The sequence below is a fragment of the Colletotrichum destructivum genome, chromosome 8 (assembly GCF_034447905.1).
Source record: "Colletotrichum destructivum chromosome 8, complete sequence".
Lineage (NCBI taxonomy): Eukaryota > Fungi > Ascomycota > Sordariomycetes > Glomerellales > Glomerellaceae > Colletotrichum > Colletotrichum destructivum.
The window spans coordinates 376,108-393,477 of NC_085903.1; the positions used below are offsets into that span (position 1 = coordinate 376,108).

Genomic DNA, 17,370 nt, shown 5'->3' on the forward strand with positions numbered 1-17,370 from the left:
GCTCGACTAGCGCCGGGCCGTTGCAAACCTTGAGAAGAAACCCGGGCGTTTGCAGGCCGGGGAGAGGCCGCTCTCGGAGATATCGGATTTGCAGGTGCACCGATCTCGGGCTTTTTAGTATCGTCTTCTTGGTCGACGATGGAGAGATGCGCATCTCGCCGTGTTCAATGGTCCGTGTTTTGTTGGACGTCGCTTGAGTAAATACTAGACAGGATGGACGAGGTGGGACGGAGGACTGATTGACTGCCTGGGCGTGCAATGGCAGGAATCCTGTATCGCATTGGTGAGCCGAGGATCTCCGAGGGCACAGGATAACTCACTTGGCTTCACCGATTCTTACCGAAGCTTACCGAGCATCTACGTACCGGCTGAGTCAGGGGTCTGCTCGGTGAAATGAAAGGTTGATCCTCGGTATCGGTGAGCTAAATACGGCAGCTGCCTTGCAAATGAACCAGCCAATGAAAGCCGCGTCATTTGTGACGGCGGCTGATCGAGACCCATCTTTGCCCCACCCTATCCCCCCCCCCGGCTTGCCGGTCTAAGCTCCGAAGCCGATTTCCAGGCTTGGGGTCTGGAGCATTGATGTTTTTTATTTTATGATTTTCTTGCATGGATGCAGACGTGATGGAAGTGCTCCTGTTCCGTGTCCCCCTTCCCCCATCTTTCCCCCCTCCCTCAACCCCCACCTTGGAGCCTTCAAACCCTCAACAAAGCAGGTCGAGTACGGACTTGACGACCAAGACAAAAACAACAGCCTCCGTTGCCCGTCCTGTCAAACGGGATGCGCTAGACTTGATCGCAGGCACAACTCATGTCTCTCCGAGGGTGCAGATCCAGGCCAAGACCAAGAGCGTCGCAGTCGCAGGACCCTCCATTTGTCATCCGCATCCTCTCCTAGCTGCTCCATCTGCATCTCCATCTCCATCGTCGTCCCCATCTTCGTCTCCATCTTCAGCTCCGCCATAAGCCAAAAGTGTGTCAGTCAATCACAGTCACCCACGACGCTCTTATTCCTGTTCTCCGTCGAAGCCTCGCGATTTTCCCGCAGTTCATTAACTCTCGCGGCTATTACTCTCACTCTCCCTCTTTTTCTTTCTCCTTCTTGTCTTTCTCTTTCTCTAACGACTCCATAAAGAACTTCCGACCTCGCCTCCGCCATCCATCTGCCGACGTCCGTACGCACGTCGTCCGTCGCTCGTGCGTCACAGTCGCACGCCATGGAAAACATCTCGCCGACGAGCCAGCAGTCGAACCCCGCGCCGCCGTCGCACGCAATGAACGCCAACCCGCACCATTCACCAAACTCCCCGACCGCGATACACGACTTCCCCGCCCTCGCCCGCCATGGCGCGACCTCGATCCCCCCCGACCACCCCGTCGCCATGACGCCCTCCGGCCAGCCCGCCCTGAACCCGCGCAGCTGCGTCACCTGCCGCAAGCGAAAGGTCCGTTGCGATAAGCAGATGCCCTGCAGCAACTGCCGCCGCGCCGTCATCCAATGCATATACCCTGCCCCGGGCCGCGCGCCCCGTCGCCCGAGGCCGAAGGACCCGAACGCCCCTCCCAAGAACTCGAGCGAGCGCGAGGTCGAGCTGATGAAGCGCCTGCGTAAGCTCGAGGGCATCGTCGAGGATCTGAGCGGCCAGATCGAAGTCGAGAGCGGCGCGGGGAGCAACAGCGGCCGGCAGAACTCGAGCACGGGGGACTCGCCAGACGCTTTAGGCCACGATGTAGGCGGAGAAAGGACAGGGGGCTTGCAGAATAGCAGCCACAGCCACAGCAACAGCGCCGCCGCCGCCGCTGCTCTGAAGGACGCCGTTGCGCCGACCAAGATGGATACAGACCCGGACCCGAGACGATCGTCGGACAAGGCGCCGGGCCTCAGCAGGCAGTTCGGCAGGCTGGTGCTCCATGACAAAGGGAGGTCGAGCAGATACGTGAGCAGCGCATTTTGGTCCAAGCTTAACGACGAGGTACGTCGCCCGAGTTACATCCCTCTCTTCCCTTCTCCCTTTGCTGACTTCAGTTGGTGTTGCAGCTCGACAAGCTACGAGATGAGATGCACGTCTTGGGCGAGGATACGGACGATTCCGACATCGAAGAGACGCCAGACCACTCCCCCGAACAACCAGTGGATGCTGCAACCGACCACCACTCCTTCATCCTGGGATACCGCTCTTCCGATGTTGACCTGCGCAAGCTTCATCCCCTGCCGTCGCAGATCCCCTTTATGTGGCAGATCTACCAAGAGAACGTCGAGCCGCTGCTCAAGATACTGCACATCCCGACCATGGAAAAGCTCATTCGCAACATGCGGCGCAACATCGACGAGTTGACCCCTGGGAACGAGGCCCTTATGTTTTCCATCTATTACGCCGCCATTACGTCCATGGAAGACGAAGAGGCATGTAGCAAAACCAATACTCCCATGCTCTTTGTTGTCGCAGCTAGCTACTAACCTGCCCCCCTCTCTCTCCAGGTCGAGAAGAACTTTGGCTCAAAGAAGGAAGCCATGCTGTCGCAGTACCGCTTCGCCCTCGAGCAGGCCCTCGCCAAAGCAAACTTCCTAAATACATCGGATATGGTGGTGCTGCAGGCCTTCGTCTTGTTCCTGACTTTGGTCCGGCGGGAGGACGACACGCGGTTTTGCTGGACACTGACCGGGTTGGCGATTCGGATCGCCCAGGGGCTGGGCATCCACCGGGACGGCACCAACTTCGGCCTCCCGCCCTTCGAGACCGAGATGCGCCGCCGGCTGTGGTGGGCCATCTGCACGCTTGACCTGCGATCCGCCGAGGAGCTGGGCAGCGACCTCACCATCATCGACCGCTCCTTCGACACGGAGCTCCCTTCCAACGTCAACGACGCCGACATCGAACCGGGCATGACCGAGGTGCCGACGTCGCGGTGGGGCAAGACAGACTGCGCCGTGTCGCTGGTGCGGTACGAGATCTGCACCCTCTCGAGGCGGCTGCACACCGCCGGCTCCGCCATGGCCGGTGTCTGCCCCCGCGACGCCTCATCGAGCCTCGAGGACCGCGAGCGCATGCTGATCGAGGTATACGACCGTGTCGAGGAGAAGTTCCTGCAGCACTGCTTCACCGACGACGACCCCCTCTTCTGGATGGCCGCCATGATCGCCCGCGTCATCATGGCCAAGATGAGCCTCGTCATCTACCAGCCGATGCTGTTCCCCGGCAACGGCCACGAGCTCTCCAACGAAGTCCGCGACCGTCTCTTCCTCTCGGCCATCGAGGTCGTCGAGTACAACTACATCCTCAACACAGACCCGCGCTGCAAGCAGTGGCGCTGGCTCTTCCAGACCTACCGTCAGTGGCACGCCATCGCCTATATCCTCATGGAGGCCGGGAGGCGCCCGTGGTCGGCGACCTCGGAGCGTGGATGGGAGGCCGTCAACAACACGATGCGCTTCGACAGAGACCCGGCCGAGATCTCCAGGATGGCCGACCACATGGCCGTCTGGGTCCCATTGCGGAAGCTCAGCGCCAAAGCGACGAAGCACCGCGAGGCGGAGATCATCCGGCTGCGGTCGGACCCGGATGCCGCCCGCCAGCTCGACGTGGACGACCGCATGAACCCCATCCCGGCGAGGCTCGGTCCCGTCCCGGGCATGGAGACCAAGCACGCGCAGATCCGCGCTCGTTGGCGGAACCTCGTGCGCACGGAGGGTTGCAGTCCGGTGCAGGCGGTGCCCGACCGTCGCCCGGGCAGTCAAAAGCAACCCGCACCTAACGCAGCATCGGCGGTGGCGGCAGCGGCGGTGCCGCCGCCGCCTCCTGTTTCTCAGCAAAATCAGCCCGTCCGGGCGGCGCCCGCCTCGATGCGCCCGCCGCGGGAGCCCGAGTTCATCGACACGGTCATGATGGCGCGCGGCTTCAACCCCAACCACATCTGGGAATACCTCTACCCGACGGCCGAGTCCATGGCAGCCGACCCGAACAACACGCTCTTCCCGCCTACCGCCTCGCAGGCGCCTGGTTCTTCACAGTCCATGATGGCCACCGACGACGTCCAATCGCCGGTCACCGCCTCCGCCGCGAGCCTCGATGTGGAGCAGAGGCAGAGGCAGCAGGCCATCGCAATGACGTCGCAGCCCACCGTCGCGTCGTCCATCAGCGACAACCAGCCGCCTTGGCTGTGGTCGGACCCGTTCACGTCCATCAACAACACGTCGACCGACTCGATGGACGTCAACATGGACAACCTGGACGACTTCAACTGGCAGAACTGGCAGGAGAGCATCAAGGGGTTCGAGATGGATCCGGACAACCTGCCTCAGAAGGGAGCGTGGTAGGAAGGAGTGCTGGTAAAAACAACAACAACAACAACAAGCATCATGTATAGAAAGGGAAAATGGTTTGGATGTCTCCTCTCACGATTAGGGCCTTAGAAGGGCCATGTAATGATACCCACGGGGGAGTAGATGTAATGAATGAAATGACGAATGCAATGTATTTTAAGCACAAGCGTAGAGGCACATCTCATAATGGTTCTACCCAGTTGCCAATATGAGTCTGAATCGATGCACACATGCTTGGGCTCATCACTAAGTCCCTCACTCAGATTTCCCATTGTATTCAGTGGCTTACTCATGCTTCCTTCACTCTCAACTCCATCCACAAGCGAGGCATCAACCACATTCCGATCCATCCCACCCAACTCGATCAAACCCTCCTCCTCCCTCACTCACTCACACCACTGATCGATTGATCACCAAACAGACATAAAAAAGATGGACGATCAGGGAATCGAACCCTGGACCTACCGCATGCTAAGCGGTCATTATACCACTAAACCAATCGCCCATGTGGATGATCTAGCCCGGACTTGAACCGGAGACCTTCAGTGAAACTCAGCGACGAGGCCATCCGGGGGACAGCTCGACTTTTGTTAGACTGACGTGATAACCAACTACACCACCAGACCACTCGAGTGTTGATAGCTTTGTTGGAGGCACAGCCGCGGAAATCCGCTCTTAGCGCAAAGGTGGGAAAGGTGAGGGCGGTGGGCCATGGATGTGGATGCGAGATGGGGTTCAGTGAGATTTAGGCTGGGTGTTGTGGGGGGGGGACCCCTAGGGAGGGAAGACCCTCCCTTACTTACATTGTCAACTCTTTGACAACCCGAACAATACTTGCAGATGAGATGCAGTGTCGCTCGACCAATTGTAGTACTAACCATTTGCGTCAGCGGCCCACACTTACACACCTGTTGTGTCCAGTTAACTCTTCGAGGCGCAGTAGGCTTTACGTGCTATGAATCTGTATCAATCAACAGCTTACCTAGGCGCCACCCAGGCTGATTGACCGCAGCTGGTCGCACCGACAGCCCCCCTGCAGTAACGACAATCAATGGGTTTGATTGATTGATTGCTGGAGCGCTAGAAGGATGCCGGTAGGCCGCTATTGAGCCTTTTTTCGCAGTGAATAAGGCTGTGCGTGTAAGCCCATGGTGAGTCAATCCAAAGTCACAGTCAAACCACTTTAAAAGACCCCAAGGTCGAACCCGTCCTCAACTCTCAAACTCTCGGGTGGTCATTAGTTGCATTAACACACAACAACAACCCTCATCGACCTTCTTGCGATCCTGGATCCGCCGCCCTTCTCTACACGAGTCGCAAGAAAAGAAAGCATTTGAGAAAATGCCAGCCGACCAGCCAGCCAGCAGCCGTCAAGACAAGATGGCCCCGAACCCGTTTGCACACCCGCGCGTCGGCGTCTCCGTCATCGTCCAGCGCGAGGACGGCAGGATCGTCGTGGGCAAGCGCGAAAGCAGCCACGGCGCAGGTACGAAAGCCGTTCCCCTTGTTTGATTCATTCCCTTCCTCACCCCCTCTCTTTCTCCCATGGCACCGTCTGAAGCAAAGGAAACCATTTCGCTGAACCTATACCGTCCCCCAGGAACCCAGCAGCTCCCTGGCGGACACCTCGAGTTCGGCGAATCCTTCTTCGCCTGCGCCGAGCGCGAGACGCTCGAGGAGACGGGCCTGCGCGTCCGCGCCGTCAAGCTGTTGACCGTGACGAACGACGTGTTCGAGGACCTCGGGAAGCACTACGCGACCATCTTCGTGAAGTGCGAGATGGTGGACGCCGACGCGGAGCCTGTTGTGAGTGGAAACTCTCTACCGCCTCCTCTTCTCCCCTCCTCCTCTCTCTTTTTGCTTCGGGATATCGAGATGTGCACTGGGAGAGACGAGAACGAGACGAGACGCATAGGACTAACTCGGTTTCCAACAGGCCCTCGAGCCCGAGAAGTGCTCCGGCTGGTACTGGAAGACGTGGGAAGAGATCCGAGAGATCAACGAGGCAGCCAAGAGGGGCGACGGGGGCGTGAAGCTGTTTCTGCCGTTGCAGCATCTCCTGGAGGAGCACCCGACCCTCGAGACGTCGCTTTGAGAGAGGCGGGAATAGAGCACGTGGTGGTTTCCTATTTCTTGGTTCATATTTTTTTTCATCGACAGGCGGGTGTGTCTTGTTTTGGTCGCGCATCGTCCGTCCGCTGATTTGCTTCGGACTGGACGGGGACGTACGGCGGACGGCATGTGTGTGCTTTAAGTCCAACTATGGGAACATAGAACAAAAGGTCTACACGTGAATGAGACCGAGAGGCTGCAGACTGTAGTCCATAGGAAATTCCAAAAAAATTCCATTCTGTCTTTGCTTCTTGCTTGGGTCCTCAAGCCTTGGCCCCCCCCCCCCCCCCCTACATGATTTGCCCTGAGTTGAGTATCAACAATGGAAACGGTGTGATATGGCTGTCAGAAATGGTGCTAGTTGCAGGACGGATATGTACGGGGTGAGGAGCAGGGTTAAAGATTACCTACAGGCTTGCCATCAAGACGGATTTCTCCACCCAGGTGAAGTTCCATCAGGCACACTGCACCCTCGTGGGTTTATAGTACCTTAGAACTCTGGAAATTTTCGATTTATTGAGCGGATACGAAGTCGTCTCTTCGATAGAGCAAACAGCACGCTGCACTCCTCGTACCAGAGGCAGCCGCAAACGCCAAGCAGGGGATGGCATCATCTTTTCAACGCCATCAACCATATCTCGTCAAGGCGGCCAACATTCACGACCAAGCGAGGGGTTCCCGAAGAGTCAGTCAAGACGGACGCAACTCATACACCGATTCAAGCTTTCCAACGCTGGCCGTCGATCCGTTTATTCCATGCCTGAAAAGAGCGTTCAACAAAACGAAAGAAGGTTTTGGTCCGGAAAAGATGACGAGGGCAGACAAGAAGCAGGGAATCGGAAACAAAGTTGGTTTATGATCAACAACGGTGGAGTATTGCATCTCGACACAACAAGCGCCATTCACTCAGCACATGTGAACGCACAAATACGGTAGACATTTCTTGATTTTGAATGCACATCTGGCAACTGAACATTCGACCAAGGTGACGCAAAAAAAGAAAAAAAAAGAAAAAACCCATCTCGGCAGCAGCGAGGCGTTATCTCTGCCGCGACATCAAAGCTAGGTTGTTGACCCCAAGTACAGATGCGCGGGGGGGAGAGTCACCAACGTCGTAGCACATTATTAGAAAACTTGTTGAGGTCTTGGCCCCCCCGTCACGCCTATCCCACCTGAGCTTGGAGCATTTCTGAGTCAGCGAGTCAACAGTGGTCTTGTTTTAATGACCGACCATCTACCGCGTCCTCCTCGGCCTGATCCCAATCTGCTCCTCCTCATCTTACGAGCTCGATCATCTCGTGTAACCTTTATGGACATCTCTTGCTACGCAGCCAGTCCGGAGGATATCGATGCGTTATCGAGGCACTAGATCATCGAATTCTTTACCCTCCACAGCCCTGTAACCAAAGATACCTGCCACAAGACGGCAAAGACCATCACTGGGGGCCACGTCCCTCCCACCCCTGTCCAGGGACAAACCAGCTATACTGTAGCAGCTGATGCTGTTCCCGGGATAGTCGTTCAGTTCCGCCAGTCGGCTCTGGATCTTGAGCTCATCAACCTCGCGCGGCAAACCTATGGCAGATTTGTTCCTGTTTGCGAACAGCGTGGTGTGTCAGCCCATCTCTGCGTTTACGGGATGGGTCTTGTGCGGGAGTTGCTCTCAGTCGATTCCAACACCGACTTCTTTCCCCGCAAATGAGACAGCAGCTCTTACAAACCGTCCAGGACCTGGCGAGGTTTGTTCACGCCCATCCTTACAGTCATCGGGTTCTGACCGGTCGACAGATTTTTTGCCTCAGCATGGATAAACAGGCCACTCTTACGACACACGCCGCAAGATACCCAAGAGTTGTTCGATCGTTACGAATCAATCCTGAACCGACTTTCGCAGAGCTTGCCCAAGCGGTTTCAACAGAAGCTGTGCGAGGTACGCCAGTCACTCCCGCTGCTCTTCCGTCTCGATTATGTCATGACAGTCAACCATGATGATCTGCTGGAGATGAACATCCACGTGGACGAGGAAACGGGCCGCATCACCGGCATCGTTGACTGAGCAGACGTCAAGATTGCGCCGTTTGGTACGTCGCTATGGGGTCTCGAAACGGTTCTGGGCATCCAGACTTCTTCATCCTGGCTGTTTCATTCAGGTCACGTCTACTTCCGGCACCAGTTTTGGGAGGCGTTTTACGGCGCCACCGGGCATCTTTCGAATACTGAACGGCTGGCGATCGAAGTCAGGAGGGTATTTGAATTATTTCGTGTCTACAGCTTCAATTGTGCCCCCGAGAGAGAGGGAGCTGAGCCTCTGACATCAGGGGACAGCAGGCTTCCGCATCTCGAGGCTCTATGCCTTCGTTCGGCTCACGACGCATAGTTCTATTCGATCAAGTAAACAGTGCAACAGCTTACTTTATACTACAGCCAATATAACCAGAGAAAAAGATGGCAAGGGCGGGCTCGAGTCATCAATCAAAGTGAAATTTGACAATGCAGAGTCACTTTTCATCACGGCAAAGACCCAGATTAAGGAGGTATGTGCTTGATTGACCTGCATACCCTGCAGTTGTACAAGTATTTACATCATGAACGAGACCACGACTCCAAAGACATCCGGTCCGAATCCTAAAGAGCCATTCCAGAAGTAACATATACAAAAAAGAGAAGTCGGGAGATGGAAATCCTCGCCCGCCTTGGGTTTATACAAAATGGCCCGTCAAGCCCGTTTTATCTTCGAGCCGCTTAGCAGCCAGAAGTCTGGACACTGGTCTCCACACAGAGCGTGGGGTCGTTCTCGGCGCTGCCGGGCTCGCCGCCGCCGGTGACGCCCTTGGAGTTCTTGCAGACGGTGGCGCCGCCGAGCACGCAGGCGCCGTTGATGGTGACCTTGTCGCCGAGGTTGCCGTTGTAGTGGGCGATGGTCTTGCCGCCGTCGACGTAGATGTTGTTGAAGATGGCGGTGCGGGCGACCTGGGACTTGCAGTTGCCGCACGAGCGCCAGAACTGTCCGATGTTGCTGCCGTAGAAGTCAGAGACCTCGAGGGTGCCGCCGCCGTTGTGCTGGAAGAGCTTGTCCGAGGCGTCGCGCGCGCCGCCGCCCTTGACCGTGGAGGTGCCGCCCGTCTGGCGGAAGGTGGCGCCGTCCTCGCAGACCTTGTCCCACCAGCTGTTTTTCACATGTCAGCGTTTGCGCTCTATTGTGTTGGGTGTTGTGGGGAGGTTTGGGGGGGGGGGGGGTTGACTTACACGTTGACCAAGTTGCAACTGCCCTCGCACTGGACACCCTCGCCGGCGCCGCCTCCGATGATGACGTTGCTGAGAGTGGCGCCGTCAGCGAGAATGAAAGCCGCATCCTTCTGGCCGCCTTCGCCGCCGGTGCAGGTGCTGGGAACGCGGTCGTAGAGCTTCATGCCGCCGTCGAAGTTGCCAGTGACAGTCATGGCCTCGGCGAGGTTCTCGGTGCCAGCGGGGGTGGGGAAAGTCTTCTGAAGGCCGCCTTCATAGCCGCCGGAGCCGCCGGAGCCGGAGCCGCCGCCGCCAATAGGAACCGTGCCGTTGCCGCCGCCGGAGCTGCCGCCACCAGAGCTGCTGCCACCAGAGCCACCAGAGCCGGAGCCAGAGCCAGAGCCAGAGCCGGAGCCGGAGCCGGAGCCGGAGCCGGAGCCAGAGCCAGAGCCGGAGCCGGGCTCATAGTCGGAGCCTGAGCCGGAGCCAGAGCCAGAGCCAGAGCCAGAGCCGGAGCCGGAGCCCGTCTCCTTCTCCTTGTTCTTGTCCTTGCTGCTATCCTTGCCAGAGCCAGAGCCAGAGCCGGAGCCGGAGCCGGAGCCGGAGCCGGAGCCCGTCTCCTTCTCCTTGTTCTTGTCCTTGCTGTTATCCTTGCCAGAGCCAGAGCCAGAGCCGGAGCCAGAGCCGGAGCCAGAGCCGGAGCCGGGCTCATAGTCGGAGCCTGAGCCGGAGCCAGAGCCAGAGCCAGAGCCGGAGCCGGAGCCAGTCTCCTTCTCCTTGTTCTTGTCCTTGCTGTTATCCTTGGGCTTATCCTTGGACTTGTCCGCAGACTTATCCTTGGACTTGTCCGTGGACCCGTCCTTGGACTTCTCAGCGTTGGCCCCGACGCCGCCTCCGGCGCCGGTCCCGGGAGTATAGGCACACTCCGGGTCGTTCTTGTCGTCCAGGTCGTTGCAGTCGTCCTTGTCGTTCACGTCATTCTTGTCGTCAACGTCGTCCTTGTCGTCAACGTCGTCCTTGTCATCGATGTCGTCCCTGGTGTAGCGGACCTCGACACGAGCCGGGCCATCGACGTGGACGTTGCGGGCTTGCTGGGGAGACAGGACGGCGCGGGCGAGGTGTCTGGCGCCCCCGATGTGTCGGCGAGCCAGCCGGTCGTCGCCACCTGGATGGTAGATGGGGTTCGCGGTAGCCAGCGCGGCAAGGGAGTAGAGGACCAAGCGGGAAGCCATTGTTGATAATGGATGATGTTGGTGGTGTTGTTGTTGGAAAGGTGGAAAGTGGGAGGGAAAAAAAGGGGTTGTGTTGGTACCAGACTCAAAATGAAGGAAGTCAAGAAAGAAAGTTGTTTTCGACTAGGCGAAAACAGTGAATGAGATGAAGAAGTGTTGCAAAGAAAAAAGGCGAGTGAAGAGAATGTTTGTTGATGTGAGCGTGGTGAGGAGAGAAAGAAAGACCTGTTTGAAGGGAGGAACACGAGGGCATCTTATATCCAATTTCGAGGCTCGACAAATGCGCAGCAGCATCGCGCAAAATAGCAACAATGTCGTTTGTTGAATCGCATCTGAGCTTGCCCCCTGTCCGTCAGTAGATTGCAGAGTGCCTCCGGTCTGGAAGCCTTCATTCTACGAAAAGGGAGCTAGTATATCGTTGACTGCCCAGCCTCTCCACAATTTGGGGTATATTGACGAAGTTAGCACAGACGGCCTGCCATGGGGGGGGGGGGGCCGGGGGTTACCACTCGGCTTCCATGCCGGGGAACCTGTCTTTGGGGGAGTTTAGCCCATCGGCTTAGAGAGCGGGAAAAAAATCTTAATAAGAACAAGAAACACAACGGCCATACACAGCCATAGAACCAACGGCGGGTGCTGGGGTTGGAAGTGGGCTCATCGGAGGGCAGGGAGATATTGGTCGTCTGGTATAGATTCGATGCGACGGGGGGTGGCAGCTTGGGCAGCTTGGCGAGGTGTAGTCTGAAGTCTTGGGCCAGTTCGTCCCGCGTAGGTGATTGACAAGTACCAAGGCAGATCAAACATGAAGGATGTGGAGGGGAGCGGCTATTGCACATCATAAGTCAAACAAGCTAATAGTCTGGGCGCTTTCGACTTTGGCGGACAGATGGTCTTGGCCTCTTTACGATACTTTTTTTCTCTTTGTGCTTACAGAGTACTTCCCGGCCGGGTGCCTCTCGCTCTCTCGTCCGTGGTTCTAGAAAAGGAAGAGGACATGCGAGAGAAATGGGTCTGGCTTAATCTATCTGAACCTCTTCAGGTCAGATGCTGGGGTCAAGACTACTAACCCCGGAGATCTCGGGGGCGGGCACGGGGACGGCGGCTATCCGTGCGGGATGCAGCTTTACCGGGGATCCCTTCAGATGTTCTGTTACTGTCACTGGCACTGGGACCAATCTGTCGGTTCGGATCCCCGGATGTTGGTTCTGCGGGAGTCCCCCTCCCCCCTCCCCCTTTGCGTATCCGCTTGCCTTGGGGGGGGGGGGGGGGAATCCATACTACCTTATTCACAAGCCTGGGGTTCTTTACCGTGACGACAGGCGAAGGCGAGAAAGATGACGCGAGTCTCGCTGCAACCACCAAATATCTCCTCTTCGTGGAAGCTCTTCAGAAGCACGGAGGGGTCTTTTTGGGGTGGGTTTGTTTACTACAATTGAGTTCAATCACGTCCAAACTCTGATTTTTGTCAGATCTCCCCCCCAGCACTAATCGACCTGATCTGCAGTCTCAGGTGTGAGGAAAGAGAGAAAAGGAGAAACTCTGCTGTCGAGTTGGACCTGCCAAGCAGTGCTTTACACGCCAAGACGACACAGACATCATGCGACGAAGAAGAATGGCCAGCGGGCGAGTTGACTCGCTCAACACCGCTCAAGGTGCGCGAGATGGCCCCTATGCCAAGAGAAGCTGTGTGCCAAGAGAAGCTCAGGGCAAAGACTCCCATATTTGGACAATCGTCTGCGTCTGTTCCCTTGGGGAGAAGAAAATAAAGTTCAATGTCAACGCTCAAGTCACAATCTCCCTTCATGTCCGTCATTTGTGACGTGACACCACAGCCCCCCGTCCGTCCCTTTCCCGTCAAGGTTAGAGACTAGAACGCCGCAACTCTACTGTACAGTACGGAAGGGCCCCAATGTTTTCCCATGTTTCCCGCCCGCACACTCTCACAACCCAGCTGGGCCTGTGGGAAGTACTGTAAAGCTCTATGTCTATTTTTAAACCTTGATAACGGTACCTGAGACGCACATGGCAGTGCTGGCTGTGGGGAATCGAGTCCCCCCGTTATCAGACATCAGACCGAAAGCTGGCACCAGACCTTGGCCTGTTGGCCTGCGAACTAACTGCCTTACTTAGACGTTTAAACCCCACGAGCAACAGCGGGAGCCGATGCCGATGCCGCCGTGTTCAATAAAATCCGCGCACATATCGTCACCCTCGAGCTCGCTATGGACGTGCGCCAGAAGCCACACGCGTGAAAGCTGAAGCTTGAGTCCCAAAGCCAAGACATGAGATAAGTTAATCAGAGTTTGATAATCACGAACGAGGCCAGCCGATGGCTGGTGCTTCTACCAAACTTCTTATGAACAGCATTGATTATTATATAAACAGCAGCTAAGTATGTAGTTGAAGACGTCGCTCGCTCTCATGTATCATGTGCAGGGTATCCTAGGAAGGGCATCTCGTGCTTTAAACAAAGTGCTTGACAACTCCAAAGGCCAAGGAAGAAAAAAGAAATGACCACTAAACTGTAAGACGGAGATTGGATCACACCATGTCGTCGGCAGAGGGACGTCGGTCGCCTCTAGCGTGGTGCGAAGTCACCGGTTTACGGGGAATCCCAGCACCACGACCGTCTCGACTGCCGGTGCTGTACCGTGTCCGACCGGTCAGTTTGTTAGCGGCCGTGTTCTTCGCCCCGCGTCTCTTGCCCCATCCAGCCTTGCGCGTGGCGACCGCACCGTCGGAGGCGTCGAGGGCGTAATCAAGAGGAAGCTTGCGGTGCAGGGGAATGTGGTTGAAACGCCAGTCCCATACCGCAGCGTAGACCATCCTGTAGGACGAAAAGGCGAAGACAGTCCCGATCGTGGCCCCGGCCAGTACATCGTACCAGTTGTGGGATTGGTCGACGGTCAGGGAGCCGCCGACCAGGGTGGCGCCCAAGATGGGGGCGTAGGTCAGGATGAGCTTCCACATGGATGGGTGGTAGTTGGAGAAGACTTTGAGCTTGGCGTTCAGGTACAGGTACAGGAAAACCATGCCAGAGAACATGGCCGTGGTGTGGCCCGAGGGGAAGGATTCCAGGGCGTTGGAGAGCGTGCCGTCCATCTCCCTGGTGCAAATGTCCGACGTCCACATTATGCCGCCGTAGCCCGTGCCGTCGAGGCCGGTCGCGTTGCCGCCTGGCTGGGAGGCCTTGGTGATGTCGGGCTGGCAGACCTCGAGGAAGTTGGGCCTCAGCCCGCCAATGAGCCATTTGATCATGACTTGGAAGACGGTCGAGCCGAGGACCGAGTAGAGCAGGCCCATGATGCCGTTGTTTATGTCCCAGAAGGAGCGCACGTGGATCTGGCAGAGGAGGATGGACAGGATAGGCACGCCGATGCCGAGGGCCGTCGCAGCATGGCTGGGTATGATTTGCGTGATGTGCGGGTATGCGAACTGGGGGTAAACGACTTCGCCGTTGTCAAAGGTGATGGGGAACGTTCGGTGGGCCGGTGGATGCGCTCTGAAGACCTGGGGGGGGAGCAATGTTAGTTCATGTCGATGGAGATGATGGGAAACGGGCGTTTGGAGAGGGGAGTTGTCGTGAAATCCCGAGTCAGGTTCCGCAGAGTACTTACCACCAGGGCGATCACTCCCATGATGATCATAGTGAGGATGTCGAGCCAAGTCACCTTCAGCCACAGCATGAAGGGCGGCCGATGGGCCATGGTGTAATCACGCCCATGCCACCGGTCGTTGATCCTCGTATCTTCGCTACTCCTCCGACGGTGGGTTGGCAGGGTCGCCGTGTCATTTTGACGACGCGCAAAGGGGTTGTTGAACCGTGCCATGCTGGAGAACCGGAACACGCCTTGAACTAGGATGTGTGGTGTTGATTCGGAGTCGCAGATGGGTGATTCGGTACGAGGTGCACGGGGCCGGCCAGTCTGGCTTATGGCAGCACGGCAATGGATGCGAAGATGGAGATAGATGGGAGATTCAGAAAGTCCTGAAGTGGTGATGAGGATGTGATGGAAACAGAAGGACAGACAGTCCCATTCTAATATGCCAAGTGCGACGACCTCATCGTCCATTCAGGTCCATCGTGTGTTTCCCAAACCGGCTATTGACCCTTGGCAGCTGCGCTACACAAGACAGCCAACTACGTAGATTCATTCTGTCGTATCTGGCTTGAGAAGCGAGAAGCGAGAGACATGGGGGTGAAGAGTGGGATGGGAGTAGGTGACAACAGAGTGAGAGTGAGAGTGAGAGGGAGGAACAGAGTGAGAGACGTGCTGTGCCAAGCAAGTCCTGGTCCGCTTCTGACGTCACCTAGAGTGTGTCATTGCGACCCCTAACGCAGCACTTTCACTCGCGTAGGCGCAGTCTCAGTTTGTTGGCAAGGGTGGTCAACATCAGCCATCAGCCATCAGCCCGTTCAAGCCACTCAAGGCCTGCACAAAAGTCTTGGCTGATGCTATTTTCTCGTGCCTGTCCAGCCACAAACGAAGAGCCTTGACTTCTTGGAATGGATAGCATCATCTCTCATCTCCCGTCTCTAAACCCCCGTCACACCAGGATGGCACATTGGCCTTCCTTTGACCAGAGGCCACCGTGCCTGTGTGTCCGTTCCAGCCCATTAATATGCCAACGCATGTGACACTGATCTTTTGCGCAGTAAAGGAAGGCTCCGCGTCTGTGTCTCACTGGCTACGACACCGTTTGAACCTCATCATCTAACGGCCGCAACTCAATACACTGTTGCCGCTCGAGGTTTACATGCATGATGCAGAAGATGGGGTGCATGTTATCTCTTGCCTGGGTTGAACAAATGTGATTATGAATATCTGTGGCAGTGCGCTCTGAAGCGCCGGTATTTGATTTCCGTGAATGCGGCACTCGGCCATCTGCAACGTTTGACATCTCAGTCCCCCCCCCCTGTTTCAGTCGTCTGAACTGCCTCATCTCACTGGCTATGACTCTGAGCGAGAATCCGTGCCAGTATCGACCCCTATCGTGCATCCGCATCCAGGACTAAGCATCGCGTAGAAATCTGTGTGCATCGCTAACTCTGTGATGATTGGCGAATTCTTGGGAAGTATTGTTGGATAATATGGTGAGCCCCTGATGAACCAACACTGGCTGCAGATGCTGAACACAGAAATACACATATCTGAAAATAGTCATGGGACTAGAGCGTGTTTATCTGTTCAGAAAGCTCCGGTGCCATTTCTTGACGCCCTTCCTCGGCCGCAATGTCTAGTGCAGTTCGGCTCTGATGATTGAAAATGTTCCAGTGCTCCTCTTCTGACAGCCTGAAAGCGTACATGTCCCGTGCCGCCGACACCCACGACTCTGGATCAGTCAACATGCCCCCAACTTCATCCAATTGAGATGCAAGCCTGGTCAGTCAGGACATCTTAGACGTCGAAAACGTGGTCCAATTTACCTGCAATATCAACAAGTCCGGCCGTTCTAGGCGTCCGTGCTATTTTCAAAACATTCTCTCTCTTTCTAACGTCTGTTACCGCCAGAAAATGTGACATTTCAGGGGCGATTCCGCATAAGCTGGCGTGAAATGTCATAAGGGCAGCTATAGACTTACAATGGATGTAAGTTCCCGGTGTTACCTTTGCGCAATGTCGCAAAGCCAGTAGTAGGCGTACCTGGCGTGGCGCCAGCTCTGACTTTTCACGGCGCTAGCAGCATTTGTGAAGAAAAGATCGATAACGGCGTCGTGTCCCGGAAGGTTATTCGAAGCACCCATTGGTGGGATGAGACTCAAGTATGCCTCCCGTTTAGTCCATAAGTCTAATTTGGCAACACAATGCGCTGGGAGAGAAAGTTCTTGGCTTTTCGGCGAGAACTCCGTCCAGTGTTCCCGACCTGCAGATTTGTGTGGTTGAACTGTCGCTGTGAATGTCTTGCTGCCGGAAGCAGGCTTCAGTCGCTCAGCCAAATCCCTATACGAAACTTGAGAACATGTCTTCTGCATGAAGGCCCTCCAATGAGTCCTGAAATGCGAAAACCATAAGAGAGGTTTGTGATGTTTCGCCATTTGGCCCTTGTATTGTCCAGAGGCTACAAGTTTGCAGGCCTGCCGTAGTTCTCGACTCAATTCGAGTTTTCAAATGTGGGAGGAAATCTGGATGTAAGCCTTTCCCAAAACTTCCTGTTCTCTGACTCCTCCGGAAACCATTGTGCCGTGTCAGGACCCGAGAGAGACATGACAAACCAGTCCGGCTCGAACCCAGGCTTCAAGCTCTTGTGTTTGGTTTCTTGACTCAGTTGTCGTCGGATCACGGCCTTGAGAAATGTCATTAGAACGACGGCGCCCAGTTGTGCGATAGAGGCTGTCCAATGCGTGCCTCTGACACCTGTGATCTGGCCCCCGAAACCGAGCGAGCTGAGCATAACCCTGGCGGTTGTCAATATCTGCGCACTCGTCTTTCATGGCTCTCGTATTTTTCTTCTCCATTTTTTGAAGCTATTGTCCCAGCT

The 17,370-nt window shown here is 56.1% G+C and overlaps 6 protein-coding genes across 6 annotated transcripts; 3 read left to right on the plus strand and 3 right to left on the minus strand.

Annotated features, from left to right (window-relative positions):
• The first annotated feature begins 679 nt into the window (after window positions 1–679).
• On the plus strand, window positions 680–4,576 carry CDEST_11962 (uncharacterized protein). The gene is made up of 3 exons (XM_062928118.1): window positions 680–1,973; window positions 2,039–2,404; window positions 2,480–4,576. Exons 1-3 carry the CDS (start codon window positions 1,218–1,220, stop codon window positions 4,313–4,315), a joined length of 2,958 nt encoding a protein of 985 aa, XP_062784169.1. The 5' UTR covers window positions 680–1,217; the 3' UTR covers window positions 4,316–4,576.
• Window positions 4,577–5,480: 904 nt separating this feature from the next.
• On the plus strand, window positions 5,481–6,680 carry CDEST_11963 (Putative NUDIX hydrolase domain-containing protein). The gene is made up of 3 exons (XM_062928119.1): window positions 5,481–5,807; window positions 5,922–6,127; window positions 6,258–6,680. Exons 1-3 carry the CDS (start codon window positions 5,663–5,665, stop codon window positions 6,414–6,416), a joined length of 510 nt encoding a protein of 169 aa, XP_062784170.1. The 5' UTR covers window positions 5,481–5,662; the 3' UTR covers window positions 6,417–6,680.
• Window positions 6,681–7,655: 975 nt separating this feature from the next.
• Window positions 7,656–8,489, plus strand: CDEST_11964 (uncharacterized protein; the record flags this gene model as incomplete). Its single annotated transcript, XM_062928120.1, has 3 exons — window positions 7,656–7,786; window positions 7,829–8,043; window positions 8,236–8,489. The coding sequence occupies 3 exons, from the start codon at window positions 7,656–7,658 to the stop codon at window positions 8,487–8,489; spliced, it is 600 nt and encodes a 199-aa protein (XP_062784171.1).
• Window positions 8,490–9,175: 686 nt separating this feature from the next.
• Window positions 9,176–9,873, minus strand: CDEST_11965 (Putative pectate lyase PlyH/PlyE, pectin lyase/virulence factor; the record flags this gene model as incomplete). The annotated part of the gene is made up of 2 exons (XM_062928121.1): window positions 9,176–9,599; window positions 9,680–9,873. The coding sequence occupies 2 exons, from the start codon at window positions 9,871–9,873 to the stop codon at window positions 9,176–9,178; spliced, it is 618 nt and encodes a 205-aa protein (XP_062784172.1).
• Window positions 9,874–13,255: 3,382 nt separating this feature from the next.
• CDEST_11966 (Putative phosphatidic acid phosphatase type 2/haloperoxidase) lies at window positions 13,256–14,963 on the minus strand (the record flags this gene model as incomplete). The annotated part of the gene is made up of 2 exons (XM_062928122.1): window positions 13,256–14,400; window positions 14,508–14,963. 2 exons carry the CDS (start codon window positions 14,961–14,963, stop codon window positions 13,432–13,434), a joined length of 1,425 nt encoding a protein of 474 aa, XP_062784173.1. The 3' UTR covers window positions 13,256–13,431.
• Window positions 14,964–16,495: 1,532 nt separating this feature from the next.
• CDEST_11967 (uncharacterized protein) lies at window positions 16,496–16,864 on the minus strand (the record flags this gene model as incomplete). The annotated part of the gene is made up of 1 exon (XM_062928123.1): window positions 16,496–16,864. The coding sequence occupies one exon, from the start codon at window positions 16,862–16,864 to the stop codon at window positions 16,496–16,498; it is 369 nt and encodes a 122-aa protein (XP_062784174.1).
• Window positions 16,865–17,370: the final 506 nt, after the last annotated feature.